The sequence below is a fragment of the Haliotis rufescens genome, unplaced genomic scaffold (assembly GCF_023055435.1).
Source record: "Haliotis rufescens isolate VD_foot unplaced genomic scaffold, xgHalRufe1.0.p SCAF_3, whole genome shotgun sequence".
In the NCBI taxonomy this organism is placed as follows: domain Eukaryota; kingdom Metazoa; phylum Mollusca; class Gastropoda; order Lepetellida; family Haliotidae; genus Haliotis; species Haliotis rufescens.
The window spans coordinates 18,666,611-18,688,702 of NW_025964001.1; the positions used below are offsets into that span (position 1 = coordinate 18,666,611).

General features: G+C 40.9%; 1 protein-coding gene across 3 annotated transcripts; it reads left to right on the plus strand.

The window, feature by feature from the left end:
• The first annotated feature begins 9,220 nt into the window (after positions 1-9,220).
• Positions 9,221-21,655, plus strand: LOC124137032 (neuroglobin-like). Of its 3 annotated transcripts, none has more exons than XM_046503135.2 (4): positions 9,221-9,441; positions 14,323-14,456; positions 18,803-19,034; positions 20,154-21,655. In XM_046503135.2, exons 2-4 carry the CDS (start codon positions 14,326-14,328, stop codon positions 20,319-20,321), a joined length of 531 nt encoding a protein of 176 aa, XP_046359091.2. In that variant the 5' UTR covers positions 9,221-9,441; positions 14,323-14,325; the 3' UTR covers positions 20,322-21,655. The 3 variants fall into 3 exon arrangements, with proteins under 3 accessions (XP_046359091.2, XP_046359090.2, XP_046359089.2); XM_046503134.2 differs by having other exon boundaries at positions 9,222-9,441; positions 14,317-14,456; XM_046503133.2 differs by lacking the exon at positions 9,221-9,441 and adding an exon at positions 11,500-11,561 and having other exon boundaries at positions 14,317-14,456.
• The last annotated feature ends 437 nt before the right edge of the window (positions 21,656-22,092 follow it).

Genomic DNA, 22,092 nt, shown 5'->3' on the forward strand with positions numbered 1-22,092 from the left:
TCTGTGTCTTTGTCTTTTTCACTTAATAGAGTTGGGTCGAAAAGATTCCCTTGAGCAGTGGATTATTGTGATTTATTCAATGACATTGCCAATTTAACATCTACGAAAGGTGTATTTCATTACTTTAAATATTTTCACAGAATTGTGAATTAATACATGTCGGGATTTTTCACATGTGATATCGATTTTGCCACCGAAGTGAAAACCCAAACACAATTATGATCTAAAAGTGTTTATTCTAAGTAAGGATCTGAATTTATGGATGAACAACTTCTTTATTACAATTAAGAGCGACGTTTCGGTGTAGGTTCTAACACCGTTATCAAGCACTTGCTGGTGTTAGAACCTACACCTACACCTACACTGAAACGTCTTTGAATTGTAATAAAGAAGTTGTTCATCCATAAATTCTTATCCTTACTTAGTACTCCAACTTCTAAATAGATCAAAGAAGTTAAAAGAGTTTATTATCACCTGCTGACACACACAGAGTCTAAATCTAACCTTAAATTCCTGTAAATACTTAAGGAAGAGAATTTATGGATGTCAACTTCTTTATTATGAGGAACACAGTGTTTCAGAGTATATGCCTACTCCTTTACCTGAATCCGGATTACCTGATAAATTCTCCTCCTGATGTGTATCACTTCTAAATGCCTTTCAAAGACTTATCTTAAATGCCTATCCTTAATGCAATGAAACCTCATTAACCCAAACTAAATTAAGACATACAATAACAATCCTGACATGTATTAATTGTCTTAAGGGAGACAAACAGCTTTTGGGAACCACAAGACAAGGTTTCCTCAGGCCTGAGGCCAATTGTTCACCCAGCTTTTTCTGGAACAAATTCTTATCTTTATTTCATCCCATCTGAGAAAGAGACAATTGTTTTAAGGGGCTGTATGCCCCAGGGTTTGGCGTCCATTTCCAGGTAGGGTGTCATGTCTGAAAGTACTGGGTCACATCATGAGACACAGGAGCACGGAAGAAGGTGCTAGGGCTGGTTGGTTGGTTTGTTGTTTATTGCAGCACTCAGCAATATTCCAGCTATATGATGGCGGTCCTTAAATAATCAGACAATCCAGTGATTGATATCATGAGCATCAATCCACGCAATTGTGATCGATGTTACTTGGGTAGTCAAATAACTATTGACATGGAGCTGTTACAAAACAGATCACTGACGTGATCTATTTTTGTATTTCAATCATAGTATGTAACTTTGCAAGGGGCATCACTCTGCATATCCAGTGATTTTCACCTTTGCTCCAATCTCTTAAAAATCAGACCTCAGTTCTCACTACCGCTTTGTTTAAGATCTGATTTTAATGAGATTGCCTTTCCTCCTAGCTAAACGAATATATGCCCTAATCTCTTTTACACAAAACTTTATAACCAGTTGAATTAACAGCTTAAAAAGCAGTTCCAAGATATAAAGTTCATCTGTTACCTAGATTTTTTAATTTATCTGTATTTGTGGGATTTCTTGCCAGAAAAGGACCCCCAGCAAGCCATGCCTGTAGAACCAAGATCGGTTGGTCAGTGATTGTGTTTTGGTTGATTGTGTGTCATCCTACCCTGGCGAAGTGTCGTTGGCTTTGCTCATAATATCAATCACAAGTTTGTCTGGTCCAGATTCCCCTGCCCGTGAATTTCACCAAAATGGTCGGCTGACACGCCGTGATATATCTCGTAAACTATTCAACGCCGCGTTACAACTCAACTCAGTCACTCCTCATTGTCCAGATTCCATTGTTTACAGACCCACATATAGCCCAAATATTACGGCGTTAAACATCCCATAAACAAAACAAACATTTGTACACTAAAGAAAAACTGAGGATACTGTATCCCAGAGACGTACACCGGTCGGGCAAACATATGGGCGAACCAACTCTCAGAGTTAGGACTACGATTGTTTGTTCGTTTTTGTTGTTGTTTAACGCCACACTCCACTCCGGCGGTCTGTAAATAATGAAGTCTGGAGCAGACAATCCTGTGATTAATATCATAATCATCGATCTACGCATTTGGGATGACCACCGATCCCGTTAGTCGCCTTTTACTCAAGACCCGTGAAGATCCGGGGTAGAATAAATCTTCAGCAACCCATGCTTGCCGTAAAAGGCGAATTTGCTTGTCGTTAGAGGCGACTAACGGGATCGGGTGGTCAGGCTCGCTGACTTTGTTGGAGCATGTCATTGATCCCAAATGCGTGGATCAATGCTCATGATATCAATCACTAGATTGTCTGGTCCATACTCGATTATTTACAGACCGCCGTCATATAGCTGGAATATTGCTTAGTGCGGCGTTAAGCAACAAACAAACAAACAAACTCAAGCATGAGTTGCTGAAGACCTGTTCCACCCCCGGATCTTCACGGGTCTTAGAACTTTAAAACCCGTTGGGATTCCGGGATATAATTGTCCCCTAGGTGCCCTTGTTGGTCGTCAGAGGCGTCTTAATGGATAGGGTGGCCAGGCTCGGTCACGTGGTTGATGGCGTGTCATCGTACCCTGACGGCGTGAATTGTTGCAGACATCAATCACTGGATTGTATGGTCCAAAGTCGATATACATGTATTTACAGGACGCCATACACACACCAATATAATTCACCCATAATTCAGTTTGACATCAACCTACAACAGTGATTCCAGCTAACGCCTGACCTCGAACAGCCTGCTACCAATTGGGATCACAGCTTTCATTATTGATGCTGTTGAAGTGTATGCCAAAACATGGGCCAAGAGAGAAGATGAACCTGTTGGATGTCTTTCGGAGTGGGTAAAGTCATCGGTAAGTGCGGCAACTGTAGAAAGGAGACAGAATTGGAATAAACCCATTCTGTCCCAGCCAGCATCCAAAGTCTAGCTGCCCTACATGAAAGGTTTGCAGTTGTTTCATCTGACAAGGACTCAAATAATATAACAATTAAATGAAGGCATCACTGCATTAATTGTTTGATCAAAGAAGTTGGTGTAAGTGGCATATTCAATAACGCCACATATAAGTCCAGTATGTTTACCGAAGAAGAAATCTGAATACCACGCATCAGTGATATCATCTTTTCACTTGTCTCCAAAACCTGAAAACAAGTCCATTCCTCTTTTGTACTGGTGAGTGAGTGAGTTGGGTTTAACGCCGCTTTTAAAAGTATTCCAGTTATATCACGGCGTGTCAGCTTAATGTGGGAGGAAAGCCCGAAGTGATGCAGGTCTCAGACGTTTACCACTTCGGTGAAACCCACGAGCACGGGTATGGTGCTGACAAACCTAGAACCATAATCGGGGCGAACCGGGATTCGAACCCGCAATCATAGGTTTCTGGCGTGCCCAAGGGACGCAACTCTGCACAGCGAATGGCGGCGCCTTAGACGACTGGGCCACCCGTGCCCCCTCTTTTGTATTAGATTCCAAAGCGCAATTAACAAACGCGCAAAGAGAGATATATTGCTGGGCCCAACAAATGTACAGCTAATTCTGCGATTAACCACAACCCTTAATGCAACACAGGAAAGACTTTCTTTACATTCACAGAAAGTATGTGAGACAAACTGAATTATTGTGGATTGTCAAAAACTCAACGGATTTGCTTGAATGTTTGCAATCTCAGAAATGAGGTGAGATGAAATGGGGTTTAACGTCGCCTCCAAGATTATTGCACTTAGATAGCGACGTGCATACACGTGTGTGTGTGTGTGTGTGTGTGTGTGTGTGTGTGTGTGTGTCTGCTTGTACTAGTCCGGACTGATGCCGATTTATAGTGCTAGCTCACTGAGATACCATGCCGCAGTTTAACATGAATACCCCACTCAGACACAGTATACTGACTCCGAGCCGACCAGTCCTTGTTTTAGCCCATTTATGCCGAGCGCCAGACAGGGTAACAACAACAACGTCTTTTGGTATGGGGGCGGTCGGGTAGCCTAGTGGTTAAAGCGTTCGTTCGTCACGCCGAAGACCCGGGTTCGATTCCCGACATGGGTACAATGTGTGAAGCCCATTTGTGGTGTCCCCCGCCGTGATATTGCTGGAATATTGCTAAAAGCGCCGTAAAACCATACTCACTCACTCACTCTTTTGGTATGACGCGGCCGGGGATCGAACCCCGGACCTTCCGCTCTCTGGTCTACCACTAGACCACGAAGGCGGTCCTCAGAAATGACCTACGTTGATTTTTGTAGCTGTGTACATCACTATCCCACATGACACACTTACGGGAAAACTTCCATGGAGTATGTGTAACTGAACGTGATGACCATACCTATATACTGAACAGAAACGTTAGGGGTCATGAATATTTGGGGGTATATTTTGTTATAAAAGTTATGCTCAGTACACAACAAACACCCAAACTTATATTCATGATCCCTAACATTTTATATTAAGTATATTTACATCTGTATCTTCAAAGGTTCAGGACAGTTTGTCAAAAATGATAGCAAAAGTCATTTTCTGAGGAAACAATACGTTAAATGCTGAACTTTCTCAGTTGACACCTAGGTGTGAAATTTGGGGATGGGATATTTAGACAATAATAGGGCATCCCTTTGGGAAGTAATTGTGCTTCTTTTCTTGCTGATCTGTTTCTTTTAGAATGCGAGTTAGAATTTCTCCTCGGATTGGAAAAATCAAACCAAGAGAAATTGGCCGAGCAGGTTAATCAAGCCTCAGGTGTATCGATGATCTGATATCTTTCAGTAATGGTCAAATAACCAATTCTCTTCCACTGATTTACCCCAAATGAGCTAGTAATAAAAGAGACAAGTGAAACCACCTCATTTTAGATATATTTAGATCTACGCATAAAGATTCAGAGAGACATAAAGACTACCCACGAGAATAGGGACAAGAGGGATGACCTCAACTTTCCAAAAGTCCACTTTCCCTTTATGTAGAGCAATGTTCCCGCCGCTCCTTCCCCAATCGTCACCACTCGCCCCTTTCCGTAACCTGCAAGAAGACTCGTCCACCTGTCGAATGTTATGCGCGAAAATACGACAAACCAATCAGAATGCGCGTATGATTTCAAGTTCTTCCTCAAAGAATTCCTCAGAAATATTTTTTGATTTTACATATGTCTTGCATCTAAAAATACACTCAAGACACAGTTAAATGTGTTCAATCATACTGTATAATTCCGCATGTCCCGATGTGCTTTAAATTGCATCTGAAATATATATAATATATGGGGAAATATATGTGAACCATTACGCAACGAGTTGACAATTATTTTAGGTATACCCGTTTACGCTAAGACGTCACCCGGTCGCAAAAATGGTCATGAGAGGGGCACGAGTCGCTATTCGGCGTGTCCCGGAATAACACGAGTTGGTCACGAATGCTTCCCTTGGTGTCTACATTTCAAAACTGTTGAGGTACAATCGAACATGCTCTTTCTACGGAGATTTCAAAGAGTCGGTCGTTACAACCTTCAAGGCATCAGCAAAGCTTTCAAAATGTATTATGATAGTCATGTGGAAGATATTTTTAAATTTGACGCACCAGTGACAAAATATTATGTCCCATCTAATTCCTTATTTTGCCTTCCCGTGTTTCATTAGGACAACAATTGCCTTGCCTTTGTATGTATTTGTGGCAGGTGCCACTGGTGGGGCAAGATACGCTGATCTTTTCGCGAACACCTGGTGACATCACTATTTGATAGTGATTCATAAACCCATGCTCATAGTGTGCTCATATAGTGGGAATCATACAATCGACCCTGTTTTAACAGAGATTTCTTATGAACTGGTTTTGTTGCTTTTATTTAGATTGATTAAGAACGTTTTATAATTAGGTCATATTTTTGTATTTAGACGAAGCAAAAATGTATTTGCTTTCATGCTGCACTGTCTATCATTAGCATAGAATATAATTTCTGGTCTGTAAACGATCATATGTATAGACTCCCTACTAATAGTAAACATAGAAGATTTATTGTGAATGAGTGAGTGAGTTGGATTTTCACGTCGCTTTTAACAGTATTCGAGTTATATGGCGGCGTGTCAGCTTATTGTGGGTGGAAAGTGATGCAGTTCTCAGACGTGAAACCCACAAACCTAGAAACACAATCGGGGCGAACCGGAATTCGAACCAACAATCATAGGTTTCTGGCGTGCACAAGGGACGCAACTCTGCACAGTGAATCGCGGCGCCTTAGACGGCTGGGCCACCCGCGCCCCCCAAATATATAAAGATATGTTTTAAAATGTATATGAATAATTGACAGGTGGATAAACACACACACACACGTGAGATTATCATGCAGCTACATAAACTACCGGGGAAAATAAAGTATACACATGAAAATTATACTTGACCCCAAATATTAAAAACCTCTAACTTTACTAGGCTGAAAACAGTCGCCGAAACACTGCAAACTTAAGGTCCAAAATACAGCTGTGATACCCGTATCAAATATGGGACGATCGAATAACCATTTCTTGTTTGTTCGTTTTTATATTGTCTTTAGCCCGGCAGTGTATTATACCTGCCTGGGGACAGAATACCGTACAGCTTGACAAGTATTAATATTAGTGTTGTACGTTTAACGCAGTTTGGAGCATGACTGTACCCATGAGGAGAACCTAACCAGGGTATTGTAAGTCTGGTAAGAGTAACTGCATGTGGGTTTACGCCGCTTTAAACACTATTCATGTGATATCACGACGATGGTTGGTTGGTTGGTTTGTTGTTTAACGCCGCACTCAGCAATATTCCAGCTATATGACGGCGGTCTGTAAATAATCGAGTATGGACCAGACATTCCAGTGAATAATATCATGATCATCGATCCACGCAATTGGGATCGATGACATGTATCAACCAAGTCAGCGAGCCTGACCACCCGATCTTGTTAGTCGCCTTTTACGACAAGCATAGTCGCCTTTTACGGCAAGCATGGGTTGCTGAAGACCTATTCTACCCCGGAATCTTCACGGGTTCACGACGATGGACCCGGAAGTAGTCTTCACAGATTGTGTCATTGTGGAGTATAGAACCGGTCGAGCTGTTAAATATAAATTGTCAATCAAGAGAATAACCAGCCTAGATTTTGTGCCGAAACAGACTCCACATGGCGTAGAGGGCAAATAGCCGTCGAAATTATATGAATGGCCCGCTGAACGTCAGTGGTGACACCAGGTGTTCGCGAAAAGGTTAAGCATGTCCCGCCCTACCGGTAGCACCTGCCATTCTTACAATTTGCATAAAGTAAAGTAAGTATTTATTGCCTGCTGCACAGCAGTACTCCTGCCATGCGACGTCAACATGTAAACAAGCCAGACAATCAAGTGATCGATGAACCAGAAAATCAAATGACACGAGAGTACAATTCCTGATTTTGTTGAAACTAATGAGAACCGTATGTTAATTTTGAATTACGTCTGCGGTGTACAAGTGCTTAACCACTTGGCTACCTCATAGCTGAAATGAGGCTTACCCTGTTTGATAACGGCAAGTTAACCATTGAGAATGGAACGCCATTACCACGTGACCTGCTGCTATTGTCATTCGATTAAAAGCGATAATGGTTTTTTTCGGGAACAGAAAATGAGACCTAAGCACGGATGTTGATCTCCCCCACGACGCCCTCAACGACGATAAGATTACAATAGGTACATATTTGAACAATCGTTAAGAAATAGCAAGTCTATTAAGTTGTGATATGTTCATGTAAACAGATTAAGAACGCTTCTGGTGGAACCGAAATACCAATATTGACAAATGCTTGCCTCATTGAGAACATGCTATTTCCCGACCGCTATCCATTGACGTAGTCATACACGCCTCGTGACCCCGTCCCCTCCCAACCTCCTGAACATGCAGGTAGTTTATTCATCCTGTTGAACAACAACCCTAACAACACACACAGACTCACACATACTACACAGAAAACACACACACACACACTGCACAGAAACACACCATACACACACACACTACACAGAAACACACCACACACACACACACACACACACACACACTACACAGAAACACACAGAGACATACACAAACTAACGCACACACACACAGACACACACACAAACAAACACACGCACACAGACACACATGCCGCACATAAACACAAACACACGCCCTAATCAAGATACACAGACACGCACACACACATAGCACACACACACAAACACGCACAAACACACATCCTAACAAGACACAGACATACACACAAACAAACAAACAAACAAACAAACAAACAAACAAACAAACAAACAAACACACACACACACACACACACACACACACACACACACACACACACACAAAAACAAACAACAAAACACACACACACACCCTCCATCTCCGATACTGGTTTATCCCTATTCCACACCAACACAATATATCTGTTATACAGTAAACTACGGTTATAACAAACTCGAAGGGACCACAAAATGTTTAGTTCGTTATAACCGTAGTTCGTTATAAGCATATATATATATGTATTAACAGGAAACAGTTCGTTATATCCGCCAGTTCGTTATAAGCGTGTTCGTTATAAACGTATAAACGTATAAACAAACCTGCCGTATTCCTCATTTTAACCGCTACCATCCGTTTTAAGCAAGACAGAAAAGGCCTCACTATCTACGGAGTCGATGTGGATCGGGTGGTATTTATGGCCTGGTTATTTGTGTGTCATCGTGCCTCGAAGGCGTGGTTGCGTGTTTATGCTATTAATCACTGGTTTGTCACATTTGATTATCTACATGCCACCGTGTTGTAGGTGGAACAATGCTGATACAATCGTACAAAAATACATTCACTACTCCCCATCCCTTCTAAGTGACCCACCATTGTTAGGGATGGGGCGGGGATATTTTATCGGTCACTGCTTGAAATGAACCGACCAATTCAAATATTTTCACACATCTTTTTAGTACATCCAGCATGTTAATTTTTATTTATATTATTTTTTCTGAAACAATTAAAATAATGATAATAACTATCTCATTAAAATCAGATCTTAGTTCTCGCTACCGCAAAAACAAAGCGATAGCGAGAACTAAGACCACCACCAACAACACCCACCCCACCCCACCCCACGAATGTCGAATGGTCCCTAACGGTGTCCTCTAAGGCAACCCGAGTCTCTGACGGTGATTCCTTACTTTGCCTAGCTACGTATTGTTGTCAAGCTACCGACATCTTGGCCTCTATTGCGATACTAACTGGCCATTCAACAGGTACGCACGAATGGGTTGCGCCCGTAAATAACTCCGTGTAAAAGATTATTCTGTGTACACTAAGAAAAGATATGGAGTTTTTATGTACAGGTGTGTATCTCTACTGGTAGGCCTCAGCGAGCTTCCTTCAGCGTGGACATGAGTAGAGCCCAGGTGTGTTGACAGAGTAACCCATACCTACTTACGTCACTAGGTTGGATTGTTAAAGAAGATTTTCCTAAATCACAGGTGAGATTTTACCTTCTGTACTTCTTAGTTACTGTTTTATTTGAGTATATCTTTAAAGATGGTTTTCATCTGTAATTCAAATAGTTCGGTTGTGTGAAAATGTTTAATAAATTTTCTATATCATTATAATGTTGGAAGTTTCACAATGACTATCTATTTCAGTTCTGAAAATCATTTGTGATTTAAAAGATTATCTGGTTTTCAGCGAATGTCAAATTAAACTAGAATGCAAAAACATTGCAAGTAGATTCACAGATTGGTTTCATGTACTACTTAATAACATAACAGAATAACTATAGTCATATGTGAAAATAGGTTGAGCTTTAACGTCTATTGAGTAGGATATATATTGTCCTTATTATCAGGAAACTGAACTGAAGGGGTGTTGTTTTACGCACAGTCAGCAATATTCCAGCTGCATCATGGCGCTTGTAGGCAATCGAGTCTTGGCCAGGCAAACCATTGGTTGATGGCATGAGCAACGAGCAATGACGTCGCAATGGGATGGCCCCTGGCGGCCATTGTAATCACCCAATCCTCTATTGTCATCTCTCGGGACAAGAACACGATATGGGGGACTATTGTGAACCGGAATTTCAATGCGGCGTCTGTGATGAACTATAGAAAGCGCCATTACCCTGCAAAACTTTAGATAAATGGGCAGGTTGTTTTGATATACTGATGGATAGAAATAAGGGATATATGAAGAGAAAATATTTTTGACATGACTTCACGGACCGCGCGACGTGAAGCTACAAACTCTTAGATATTTATGCAAATTGTGTGAGTGGCGGGTGCTACCGGCCGGGCAGGGCAGGGCATGCTTCCCCTCTTCGCGAACACCTGGTGTCATCACCTACTTTCAGTGATCCATTCATATACTTTTCACCACTGTTTTGCCTTTAACGCCCAATGGAATCTGTATCGGCGGATGACTGAGCGTGGTTGTTCGGTTTGAGTTCGGTCAGTAATATCTGTGTTTCTGGGTAGGGAGCTGAAGCGGTCTCAGTGGAAAGGACCGATCTCCGGGAACGGGGCGCTGTATTTGCTTCAAGTTATGCAATAGCTTCTTTTGATTAGAATGAGTGAGTTGGGTTAAACGTCGCTTTACCGTTATATCATGGCGTGTCACCTTAATGTGGGTTGAAAGCCCGAAGTGATGCAAGTCTCAGGTGTTTACTCGAAACATTATCGGGACCAACAGGGATTCGAACCCACAATCTAAGCTTTTCTGGCGTGCCCTAGGGACGCAGCTCCTAAGACGACTGGGGCACCTGTTCCCTGTTTTTATTAAAAGAAAAACAAAACTGCTTTGTGGAAGGACTTAAGGACTCGGCTGAATATGTGAATGTTTATCTGATTATCTATTTACATCAATGTGAATATGAAACCTTTTATAATGACTTTCTAAGATGATGCCAAAACATGATTCAATGATTTTCTTACGTAAACATAATTTTGACATACTTGAAATACAATATTCACAAATAGCATTGTTTGATAATACAGAAAGTCGAAAGAATACGGCTGTCTTGGGGAAACGCTTTTAATGAAATACATATGATTATAACATTCGGTAAATATACACCTGGTTACATGTTTGAAATAAATATATTCTCGTTATAAAGACTTTCAGAATATGCATGAAAGCATAGCCCAATACCATTTTCTATTTACATTATTCAGATGCCTTTACCAAGTGAATGGTCTCTGTCAAAATGTGAATACTCACGCTACGTGAATGAGAAATATTTCTACGTTCAATGTAGCTATATCCCCCGGCTCATACGGGTGTATTCTCAAACAATTGCCAGGTGCTACAACTGATATATGTCCAAGTCTAGGACTGTGTAGTAAACTCTATGTCTCTAGTGGTTGTCTGAAGACCAGGTAATCATTTTCAATGGCTCTTGACGTGTCAGTGACATTTGTGTACATTCAGTGTGATTTATGTATACATCTACTGCTATGACTGTATAAACAAATAATATTTGCATAAGGTTTAAAGCATGACACATGCTGAAGGTTTAGAAACTTTTTGTTATATGGTTGTCGATATGCAATTTGGATAGGAGTAGTGATGAGCATATGTCTACGGTCATGTGTGGTAGCGGAGGATGGTAGGAATATTTTTACCACTTCTCGAGGTGGGGTGGATGGTGTTATTACTTCTTAAAGATTAGTTTCGAATGGGTAAATGGTAGTTGTTGGAATATGTATATTACCACCGGAATGGGTGGATGATGCGGAGAACTATTCGAGGTATTGCTAATTAGGGTACCTAATCAGGTATTCGGGGTGGATATAAATATATAGTATCCAACATTTCTCCCACGGAGGAAGGATGGTGTGGAATATTTGGTGGGTAATTCTTCAACTAAAACGGGTTGTTGGGCAGAGGAATTCCTTTAAGAAAAAGGGGTTTGGCGGAGACGTATGTGAACAATCAGGAGTGGATTGGTTGATACATTACATCAACCACATGAGGTGGATGAGCGGAGACATGGCTTCATCTACAAGAGGTAGATGTGCGTATGCTTTTGCTTCAACAACAACATGAGGTGGATGAGCGGAAACATGGCTTCATTTACAAGAGGTGGATGTGCGTATGTTTCTGCTTCAACAACAACAAGAGGTGGATGAGTGTATGCATTTGCTTCAACAACAACATGAGGTAGATGAGCGGAGACATGGCTTCATCTACAAGAGGTGGATGGGCGTATGCTTTTGCTTCAACAACAACATGAGGTAGATGAGCGGAGACATGGCTTCATCTACAAGAGGTGGATGGGCGTATGCTTCTGCTTCGACAACAACATGAGGTAGATGAGCGGAGACATGGCTTCATCTACAAGAGGTGGATGGGCGTATGCTTTGCTTCAACAACAACATGAGGTGGATGAGCGGAGACATGGCTTCATTTACAAGAGGTGGATGGGCGTATGCTTTGGCTTCAACAACAACATGAGGTGGATGAGCGGAGACATGGCTTCATCTACAAGAGGTGGATGGGCGTATGCTTTTGCTTTAACAGCAAAAAAAGGTGGATGAGCGGAGACATGGCTTCATCTACAAGAGGTGGATGGGCGTATGCTTTTGCTTCAACAACAACATGAGGTGGATGAGCGTATGCTTTTGCTTCAACAACAACATGAGGTGGGTGAGCGGAGACATGGCTTCATCTACAAGAGGTGGATGGGCGTATGCTTTTGCTTTAACAGCAAAAAAAGGTGGATGAGCGGAGACATGGCTTCATCTACAAGAGGTGGATGGGCGTATGCTTTTGCTTCAACAACAACATGAGGTGGATGAGCGGAGACATGGCTTCATCTACAAGAGGTGGATGGGCGTATGCTTCTGCTTCAACCACAACATGAGGTTGATGAGCGGAGACATGGCTTCATCAACAAGAGGTTGATGGGCGTATGCTTTTGCTTTAACAGCAAAAAAAGGTGGATGAGCGGAGACATGGCTTCATCTACAAGAGGTGGATGGGCGTATGCTTTTGCTTCAACAACAACATGAGGTGGATGAGCGGAGACATGGCTTCATCAACAAGAGGTGGATGGGCGTATGCTTTTGCTTCAACAACAACATGAGGTGGATGAGCGGAGACATTCCTTCAACGAGGGATGGGTGGGCGGATCCAATCCTTCAAAAAGAAGAGATGGATGTTTGAAGATATTATAATTCGATGTCGCTATTAGTTTATTCTACATATAACCAACATTTCTGCTGTCATTGAAACATCGTCATATAAATTCCTTTGTGACGTCATGATCTTCAGGTATGAGTAACAGTACGTTGTATTGACATCACAATGCTACTGACCGCTTCCCAAACACTGAAAACAATTACCTAATTGGCATGATTTAGGCTTGAACATGAACCAGAAATAAGAAATACACTGCACAATGAGAGTTATAGAATATAGTGTTTTACCAATAGCCGTGCATCTATGGCTAAAATTGATACTTTCTAGTTTTGACCAATGAGTACTAATACTACTTCCTGACAAAATCAACAGGTGGCTTTTTTCTCTTTTATGTGATGCAAACATAGTCGCGTCGTTTCTTTCCTTTTTATTTAATGTATTGTTTTTTTCTCACTACAAAGTCGGGCAGATAAAGAGAAAATTGAAGATGAATTGTTTAAATGATGACACAAGCATGACACTTACGTTAAAATTCCTTTTGGAATGTATATCGAGAAAAAAACCGACAGCTCTCTGAAAATCCAAGATTCACGATCTATGCCTTAAAAGGCGACTATGCTTGTCGTAAAAGGCGACTATGCTTGCGGTAAAAGGCGACCATGCTTGTCGTAAAAGGCGACTAACGGGATCGGATGGTTAGGCTCGCTGACTTGGTTGATGCATGTCATCGTATCCCAGTTGCGTAGATCTATGCTCATGATCTCAATCACCAAATTGTCTGGTCCAGACTCAGTTATTTACAAACCGCCATCATATAGCTGGATTATGGCCGTGTGCGGCGATAAAGAAACAACAAACAAAAAACAAAAAACAAAAACCATGCATGTGGTGTCTCGTTATTATTATGTGGTGACAGTGTTCCAACTGTTCCCCCAGCAGTGAATGGTACCCGGAAGGATGAAACGGTAATGTGTCTGTTTACTTTCTAGCGCCTCACAAGGCTGTATACTACTCAGGAAGCTGCACACTGATCCATTGATGTTATGATGATCGAGTGCACACTAATCAACTGACCGATGTTAAAAATGGTGCCCTTTGAGCTTTTCCCTATGTGAAGAACACAATAGAAATGCAATTATCACCATCGTCGTCATCACCATCACCATCACCATCATCATCATCACCGTTATTATTATTATTATTATTTATGGCCCCTACAGATCGAGACAATGGGCAACTGTAGCAGCGGCAGTGGTAGCCTCAGGGAGCTGAGCAGCAAGGAGAAGACGGACATCAGAGAGTCGTGGGCTGAGTTCAACCAGGGTAACGTTGTGGACAACGCTGCTCACCTCTACTACAAGTGAGTTCACCAGAACTCTTCCAGGTTTTAATTCTCTCAAATTAAACGTTTCCTTTGAGAACAGAAGGAATGCATTACCCAGCATAGCTAAGGCGCCGCATTAGATCCTTCAGGCGTGCCAGAAACCTATGTGTGTTGATTCGAATCCTATATCCCCCCTGATAATGTTTCTGGGTTTCTCAGCACCTTAATTGTGCTCCGAGGGTTTCCCAAAAGTGGTACACTCACACCTGCCCCACTTTAGACTCCCATATTAGCTGATACGCCGTGATATAACTGAAATATTGTTCACGGCGGTGTCGGTTAAAACAAACCCATTCACTCATTTCAGACAACTTTACATTTTAGTAATTGTTTCCACAAATCATTTAAGAATGTGAGTACAACCCTTCATAAAGAGAAGGCCAAACCATATGGACGTAGATGTTTCCGCTGGTACAAAATCCTTCAATCGTGTTAACTTTACATGAACAAAATTAATTATTTTATGTACATGTATGAGCAGTTATGAAACATATCACAATCCTTATTTAAATGAAACAAACTAAGCTTCGTTGCTTCTGTTTTAATGTCGAAGAAGTGTTGGACAATTCGCCACGACAACAGTTAATATGGCCACAAAAGAGACAAAATCTAAAGCTGATAAAATGCTAGCGGATCCAAGTATGACTACACAACCACGTATAGCATATTGATATACTAAAAATTAAGAAAAATGTAAAATATGACTTTCGTCTTGATAGACAGGCCTCTTGTACCATATTTTCCCATGTTTTTTCAAGTGAACAATTGACTTGTCCTTGCATGTGTTTGTGACGGGTGCCATTGGTGGTGTAGGTTACGCTCACCTTTTCGCGAACACCTGGTATTGTAACTATTTGATAGTGATTCATAAACACATGCTCATGATATTGTCGGAATTCTTCAATCGTCTCTATCGAGATTTCTATTGAAAGGGTTTTGCCGCATTATTTACAATGGGATATCTGCTAATTATGAATATTTCTGATACCTGCATATGGCATAGAACTAATTTGATTTGTAAATACTCTGACTGTAAATACGACTTTCCAGCTATTGAAAGATAATAAATTCTGAATATATTTTTACAAACCCTGTGAAGTATCGTGCAAACACTATTCAGAACTAGCTCCATGACACTCCCTTAGTTCTTAGCTCCTCATATTTCACCGATGTCAACCGATAGCCTGTACATACAAACAATAACACTGTGGCCACATGAGTTCAAGTCTATGTCCAGATGTCAGTTCATGGAACTAGTTTTGGTCACGCGGATTAAACCCTATCCGGAGGCCATACTAGTCGGGTACATCTACCCGATTTGAAGTCCTATCATACCCGGTCAGTTAAATAGGTTATCTTTGTCATCGACCTTTACGTTACTGGCCCACCACAGAGACACATGGCTGTGCAATACATGTAACATGTTATTATTACTCACCACCAAATAGACAATATAGAATCATATTAGCGTTCGACTGCTTTATTCTAATCCCAGTCAGTCCTGATTGTTTCTTGGTTTAATTTCACCAAAATGGTAAACGTCTAAGACCATTATCATGTCAGGATGACATGCCAAGTTATAGCTGAATACTGTTCCAACGGAGTTAGACCAACTCATTCCGGGGTAGAATAGGTCTTCAGCGACCCATGCTTGCCATAAGAGGCGACTATGCTTGTCGGAAGAGGCGACTAACGGGATCGGGTGGTCAGGCTCGCTGACTTGCTTGATGTATGTCATCGTACCCAATTGCGTAGATCGATGCTCGTGACATCAATCACTGGATTGTCTGGACCAGAAACGATTATTTACAGACCGCGGTCTGTAATATTGATAGCTGGACTATTGATGAGTACAGCGTTAAACAACAAACAAACACACAAAACAAGAAAACACTCACCCGACTGCAGTAAGACTATGTCAAAGTTCAGATATTACACACACGTTTGAATTATCTGAACTGACCGAATTATTTCCTTGTCATGACCCTTTACTTAATATTTTTAATAACATTAGGATTCGATGTGACAACTGCACGGTCGAATAACATTCGGTTCTCTTCCGTACATTCAAAATTCATATCATATACATGTTTCATTCTATAACATTTTCGATCATACTTAATTAAATGCAGGGCTAGATTATGTGTAGATTAAAATGCCGTGTGTGTTAACAATTTACAGAGTATATCCTGAATGCATTTTGAGTCCGATGCGAAAGACACGACGCTAAAATGTAGCCGTCTAATCAAATTCCACTCGTGTGCGAGAGCAATCGTGTGGGAATTTACTGAGGAAATGAGGTGTGAAACGAAGCTGTGGTTGCGAGTGGGTCCATTGTACTTATCACATAGCTCTAGGAGATTTAGATAAAAAAAACAATAGCACATACGGTAGAAATTTCGTATTGGACTTGATCATAGCTAGATTTTCGAAATAACGGTCTCTTACACTCATTCTTATGTACTTGATTATATCAGAATTCCATAATGTAAGAATGCAGATGCAAATGTAAGACAGAAAATAGGCTAGTTGTCAGCCAACTGAGCATGTCCATATGTCCGACACTTGACAATTGACAATAAAACGCCCTTATTCTATATCTTCCTTAACTAATTAAAACATCTTCTTCAGTGATGTCATTTAAACTATTGTCACGGGGATACGTAACCATATCGTATTAAACTAAAATAACAAAATATAGTTCAAGCTTTAAGACATCACCGAAGCATATTTGACCTGATCTACGTGTATATGAACCAGACATGAATATGGTCAGAAAGAGCCTTTGACAGGTATAGTTATCAGTTGTAACCTGTCAATTATACTTATATAGCCAGCCTTTCAATTCCGAGGTATTAATATCGTGATTGGGGCCGAAGCTTTACCTTTTTGCGATATTCTTTATCTACCTATAACAATCAGTAGAACTGGGATTAAGGAACTTCTTAGTGGGGTATCCAGGTAAAATATTTCTGACAGTCGTTCATAGCTTATGCCCATTTTGTAGTCACAAAACTCGCCCCGCCGACTCCTTAACCGTGGCCAATACACTGCTTTGGTTTTGAAGACTTCAATTTCGAATGGCCGTGTTGGGCAATAGATTTGTATGTACTTAGTCCTGAAAGTACTTTTTATTCACGTTTATTATGGAAACGTCAGTCGGTCACATATAAATGTCAATGACCAGGAAGAAAGTATGTGTATTCTTGTGAATGTTAGGCCAGCCATTACGAATAGCTGTAACGTTCCTATGAAATATTGCATGGTTGCATTACTCCAAGGCTGTGTGATCAGCCGTTGTGTTGTCGTGACGCCAATACTGTTACAATTCAAATACGTGGTATTCATCACAACTGTTTTTGTTTTGTTTTGTTTATTTATATTTTTTCCATCATATTTTACATTTCCATATCATACATAGAGTGTACATGGATTTATTGTGACATTATTGGCATGTTCGTAGCATGGACAGATCATATATCATATTTAAACAGAGTTTCTAAATAATACATGCAGAGAATACCAGAAGGCATGAAAACTTGCATCATTACAATTTGAATATGCCATACATCTTTTAATTTCATAATATCGAAGTATTTCTTTTTGAATTAGTAAAAAGATTGGTTTGACTTATTTCTATTCAATGTGTACAGCATAGATTCTGTTACCATAATTAATGCATTGAGTGAATTGTTAGTCTTCTCTTTAAATCCAAACAGTATGTGTTCATTACTAAAATTAACTCTGCCTTCTGTATAGTTTCCAAGCCAATCTGAAAGCTTCGTCCATTGTCCACAACGGTTAGTTTATATACTTAGGACATGTATGACTTTCAGTGTAATAAACCTTGGCGTGGAGACAGGGAAACAAGCATGTACGTCTGCTCAGTTAGGAGATTACACCTACACGTTCATGGTTGCGCAGTTTAACAGCTACACTACTGAATAGTGCATTGCATGTCATACACGTCGGTGAAGGAAATGTTTATTTCTATAAAGGGAAATTGATGATTTTTGAAAAAAGGAAACCCAGCAAAAGAAATTGTCAGATTCACGTGCTCATAAAATGTGATCTGGGCTTTAAGACGAAACACTGACAGGTATGGTAACAGGTGTACAATGTATATGTTACAGTCAATGTGTAAAATATGATTTTACACATTGACTGTAACATTTACACATGTAAGCATAATGTTGGTCATGTTTTGCCACAATTATAACAAGAAACTGTAGGCTGAATGTAGGCTAATGTTCGTCCGTAACACGTGAAAAGCTATTCATGAGGAAAACACCTCTGAAATAATGGTTTGATGTCGGTTTTAGATTGTTCAAAGAGCACCCAGAGGCTAAAGAAATGTTCAAGTTTTCGAAGGACACAGATATATCTGACGAAGAAATGCTGAAGAACAAACAGTTCCGTGGTCATGTCGACGGCGTGGTCGCCGTCATCGGCAGTGCAGTTAATGAGATTGATGACCTCACAGAGGTTGGGAAAGACCTCCAGCACCTTGGGGGGAAACATTACCATTACGGCATTACCATGAAACAATATTCGGTACGTGAAACAATGGCCTTCTTAAGGGACTGGCCATTTATTATTGATAGGGAGAGGGGTGTTGATGGGGGATGGGACGTCCCTACCTATTTCATGTAACACTGTTTCACCCCACCCCACTCCCAATACATGTAACATGACAAGTCCCTAAATAACGTTCAATTTTTTAATTTTTAATTTGAATTAAATAGAACTGTATTATTTTTCCTGCCCCCACCACTCCTCTTCCATAGGTTAATAGTTACTACGTCCAATAGAAAATGTCGATGTTAACAAAAGATAACACAGAACACAAATATTCCTTCAATGTTACTCTCGTTTGGGTCTCGATGGTGGGCTAATCTGGTGATTAAAGCGTCCTCCCGTCACACCGAAGGCTTGGGTGATTCCCCTGTGGTATTACTGGAATATTGCTACTATTGGCGTAAAATCATACTCCCTCACTCTTATTGGTGTAGATGCCATGGTGCTTAGACACGAGTGTATATATATTCTTTATTCCTCCATAGGAAGAGTTACAGACATTTAAATACAGCATTTACAAGTGTACAAGCTTAAGAATAGGCATTCTTGTGTTAAGTCTGTGCCTGCTCACATATCAGAGAATATAATGTTTCTTCACAAGGTTTATATATTTCTTCATTTGGAAGAGACCTTTCACTGCAGCTTTTGCGAAGTTCTGTATTTGCTGGGATTGGGGGCCTACATGCTAGCAGACATCAAACTAACTCTATTTCCTGCTTGTTATGGTGAGCCGCGCAGACCTCCATTTCGAGATATAGAAATGATTGTTGTATTAGTTTGAATGCTCTCTCTCTCTCTCTCTCTCTCTCTCTCACACACACACACACACACACACACACACACACACACACACACTGTTCGAAAACAAATGGTCGATCCCAAGCTTTCAAAGTTAGTGAATATGGTCTTACGCCGCTTTTAAAAAATATTCCAACAACATCACGGCGGGGGACACCAGAAAAGGGGCTTTACACATTGTACACATGGGGGAAATCGAACGCGGGCCGTCGGTGTGAAGAGTGAACGCTTTAACGCCTATGCTACCCCATCGCCCCTTAAACCATCGCCAGTACTAATCACCCTCTTGGGTTGCAGCACGTTGGCCAGTGTCTCCTCTACGCTATTCAGAAGAAGCTGGGGCCCAACTTCACCTCTGACCGCAAGAAAGCCTGGGTGGCGCTGTATGCCGTCGTGGAAACTGCCATGAAGTCAGGCATGGAGGAGGCGAGTAAAAAGAAGTCGCAGGAGCAGACGGCGGCGTGAGGATCTGGACCTGGATGCGGGCTTGGGGTCTACACGAGAGGGTGGGAGTCGGTCATGTAGAAGAGCTGGGAGAGGGTGGGGCAGGGATGGATAATGGGAGCATTTTCAGTATCAGATGATACCCAATCGAAATTATACTACTCAACCTTTGATAAGGGTTGTTCTATTTCTAGATCGACCTACTTATTATGTCATTTTGAAGTATCTCTGTATCCTTACCAAAATATGAGTAGTATACTTCACGGTGTAGCATCTTTATCCCAATCTCGAAACATGTTGTTAATACGACAGCTCTTTTTGGATAATTTGTGATAACATGTAAATGTATATTTAGGGCACAGTTGAAGGCGCTGATGCAGCGAGAGGTCGTCGTTGTTGTCATTCGTACAAGTACAAATATTCCTGACAATGTACACTACCCAATACACTTTACACAAATGTGACACTCGAGTTCCGAGACTTACACAGGCGCCTGGGACGTGGGTTTGTGGGCCTTGTGTGGAGAGTGTAAAGGACCGTTTACGTAAATTGTTCACTACACCAAAATGATAATGGTTCACCGCGTGTATTTGGCTGTGCTCTTTGACAGAGGAAGACTGGCAGTACTTTATCGGTATAAAAAGGAACAGTTATGATAACAATAGCGCACGGCTGTTTGTTCTGGCAACTGTACCTTTATTTAACGAGTGGGTATTGTCACTCGTCCTCTACCCATCACTTAGGAAAGGCATGCAGCACTCAAAGAAACCCTTCTTGGTCCTGTAATCTCCATGTATATATGCGTGTAGCTGCTGTGCTTATTCTCTCGGAAACAATGGTCTCTGCAGAGAGAAAACGTGGAACTTTTACATATTCATTATCTTCTACTCTGTTAAAACCACTACATTGAAAGTTGAAAAATGATGCAAAACCCACCTATCGAACTGAAAACGAAACGTCAAATGAATAAATTTATTTGGTCGGTTCTGTACTTGCATCTTGTGCTTGGTATTGGTAAGAAAAAGAAACAACAGAATCCTTCACATAGATACTTATCATTTATTGAAAATATCTTTGATATATTCCACAAATAATTAGAGGTTGTGAAGACAGGAAGTAACATATATCTGACTGTAGTTGTCATTTACTAAATATAAACATTAGGAGTTACACATATTCCTATACATTGCATTTCAACACGGTGATGTTGTTAATCACCATTGTAATTCTGCCCAACCTGTATCTGACCATTCGTATCGTTAAATTTATACTGTTACCAGCAATTTTATATATCTTGTAATATTCACATCCTTATCTAATTTTTTAAGTGCTACTTAATAAAACATGTATTTTCATCACGGTGTTGAGTACATTCTTTACACACATAGGTTGTATATTGTTCACAATAGTTATTAAATCACAGACATTTTTCGAAATAATAACGAGGACCTCTGTAGTATGTAACAGTGTGATCCTGAGTAACAGAATTCCTGAGTGAGTTAGCTGTGTTTACGCCTCAGACGGTAGGTTACACCAAAGCTTCCTATTTACATTGCTTTGGATTTGTCTTGTTGGAAAGGGGCGGTGGGGTAGCCTAGTGGTTAAAGCGTTCGCCAGTCACGCCGAAGGCCGGGTTCGAGTCCCCATATGAATACAATGTGTGAAGCCCATTTCTGGTGTCCCCCGCCATGATATTGTTGGAAAAAAGCGGTGTAATACCATACCTAGTCACTCATGTAGCAAACAAGTACTAGCACTTGAAAACATGTTAGCCAGCGTTGTGTGGCTCGCC

What these genes read in the sequence shown, in the direction of transcription:
- LOC124137032 (XM_046503133.2), top strand. An exon ending in GCTGCTCACCTCTACTACAA is followed by an intron (nt 14,457 to 18,802) that starts GTGAGTTCACCA and finishes TGTCGGTTTTAG; the next exon opens with ATTGTTCAAAGAGCACCCAG. An exon ending in TTACCATGAAACAATATTCG is followed by an intron (nt 19,035 to 20,153) that starts GTACGTGAAACA and finishes CTTGGGTTGCAG; the next exon opens with CACGTTGGCCAGTGTCTCCT.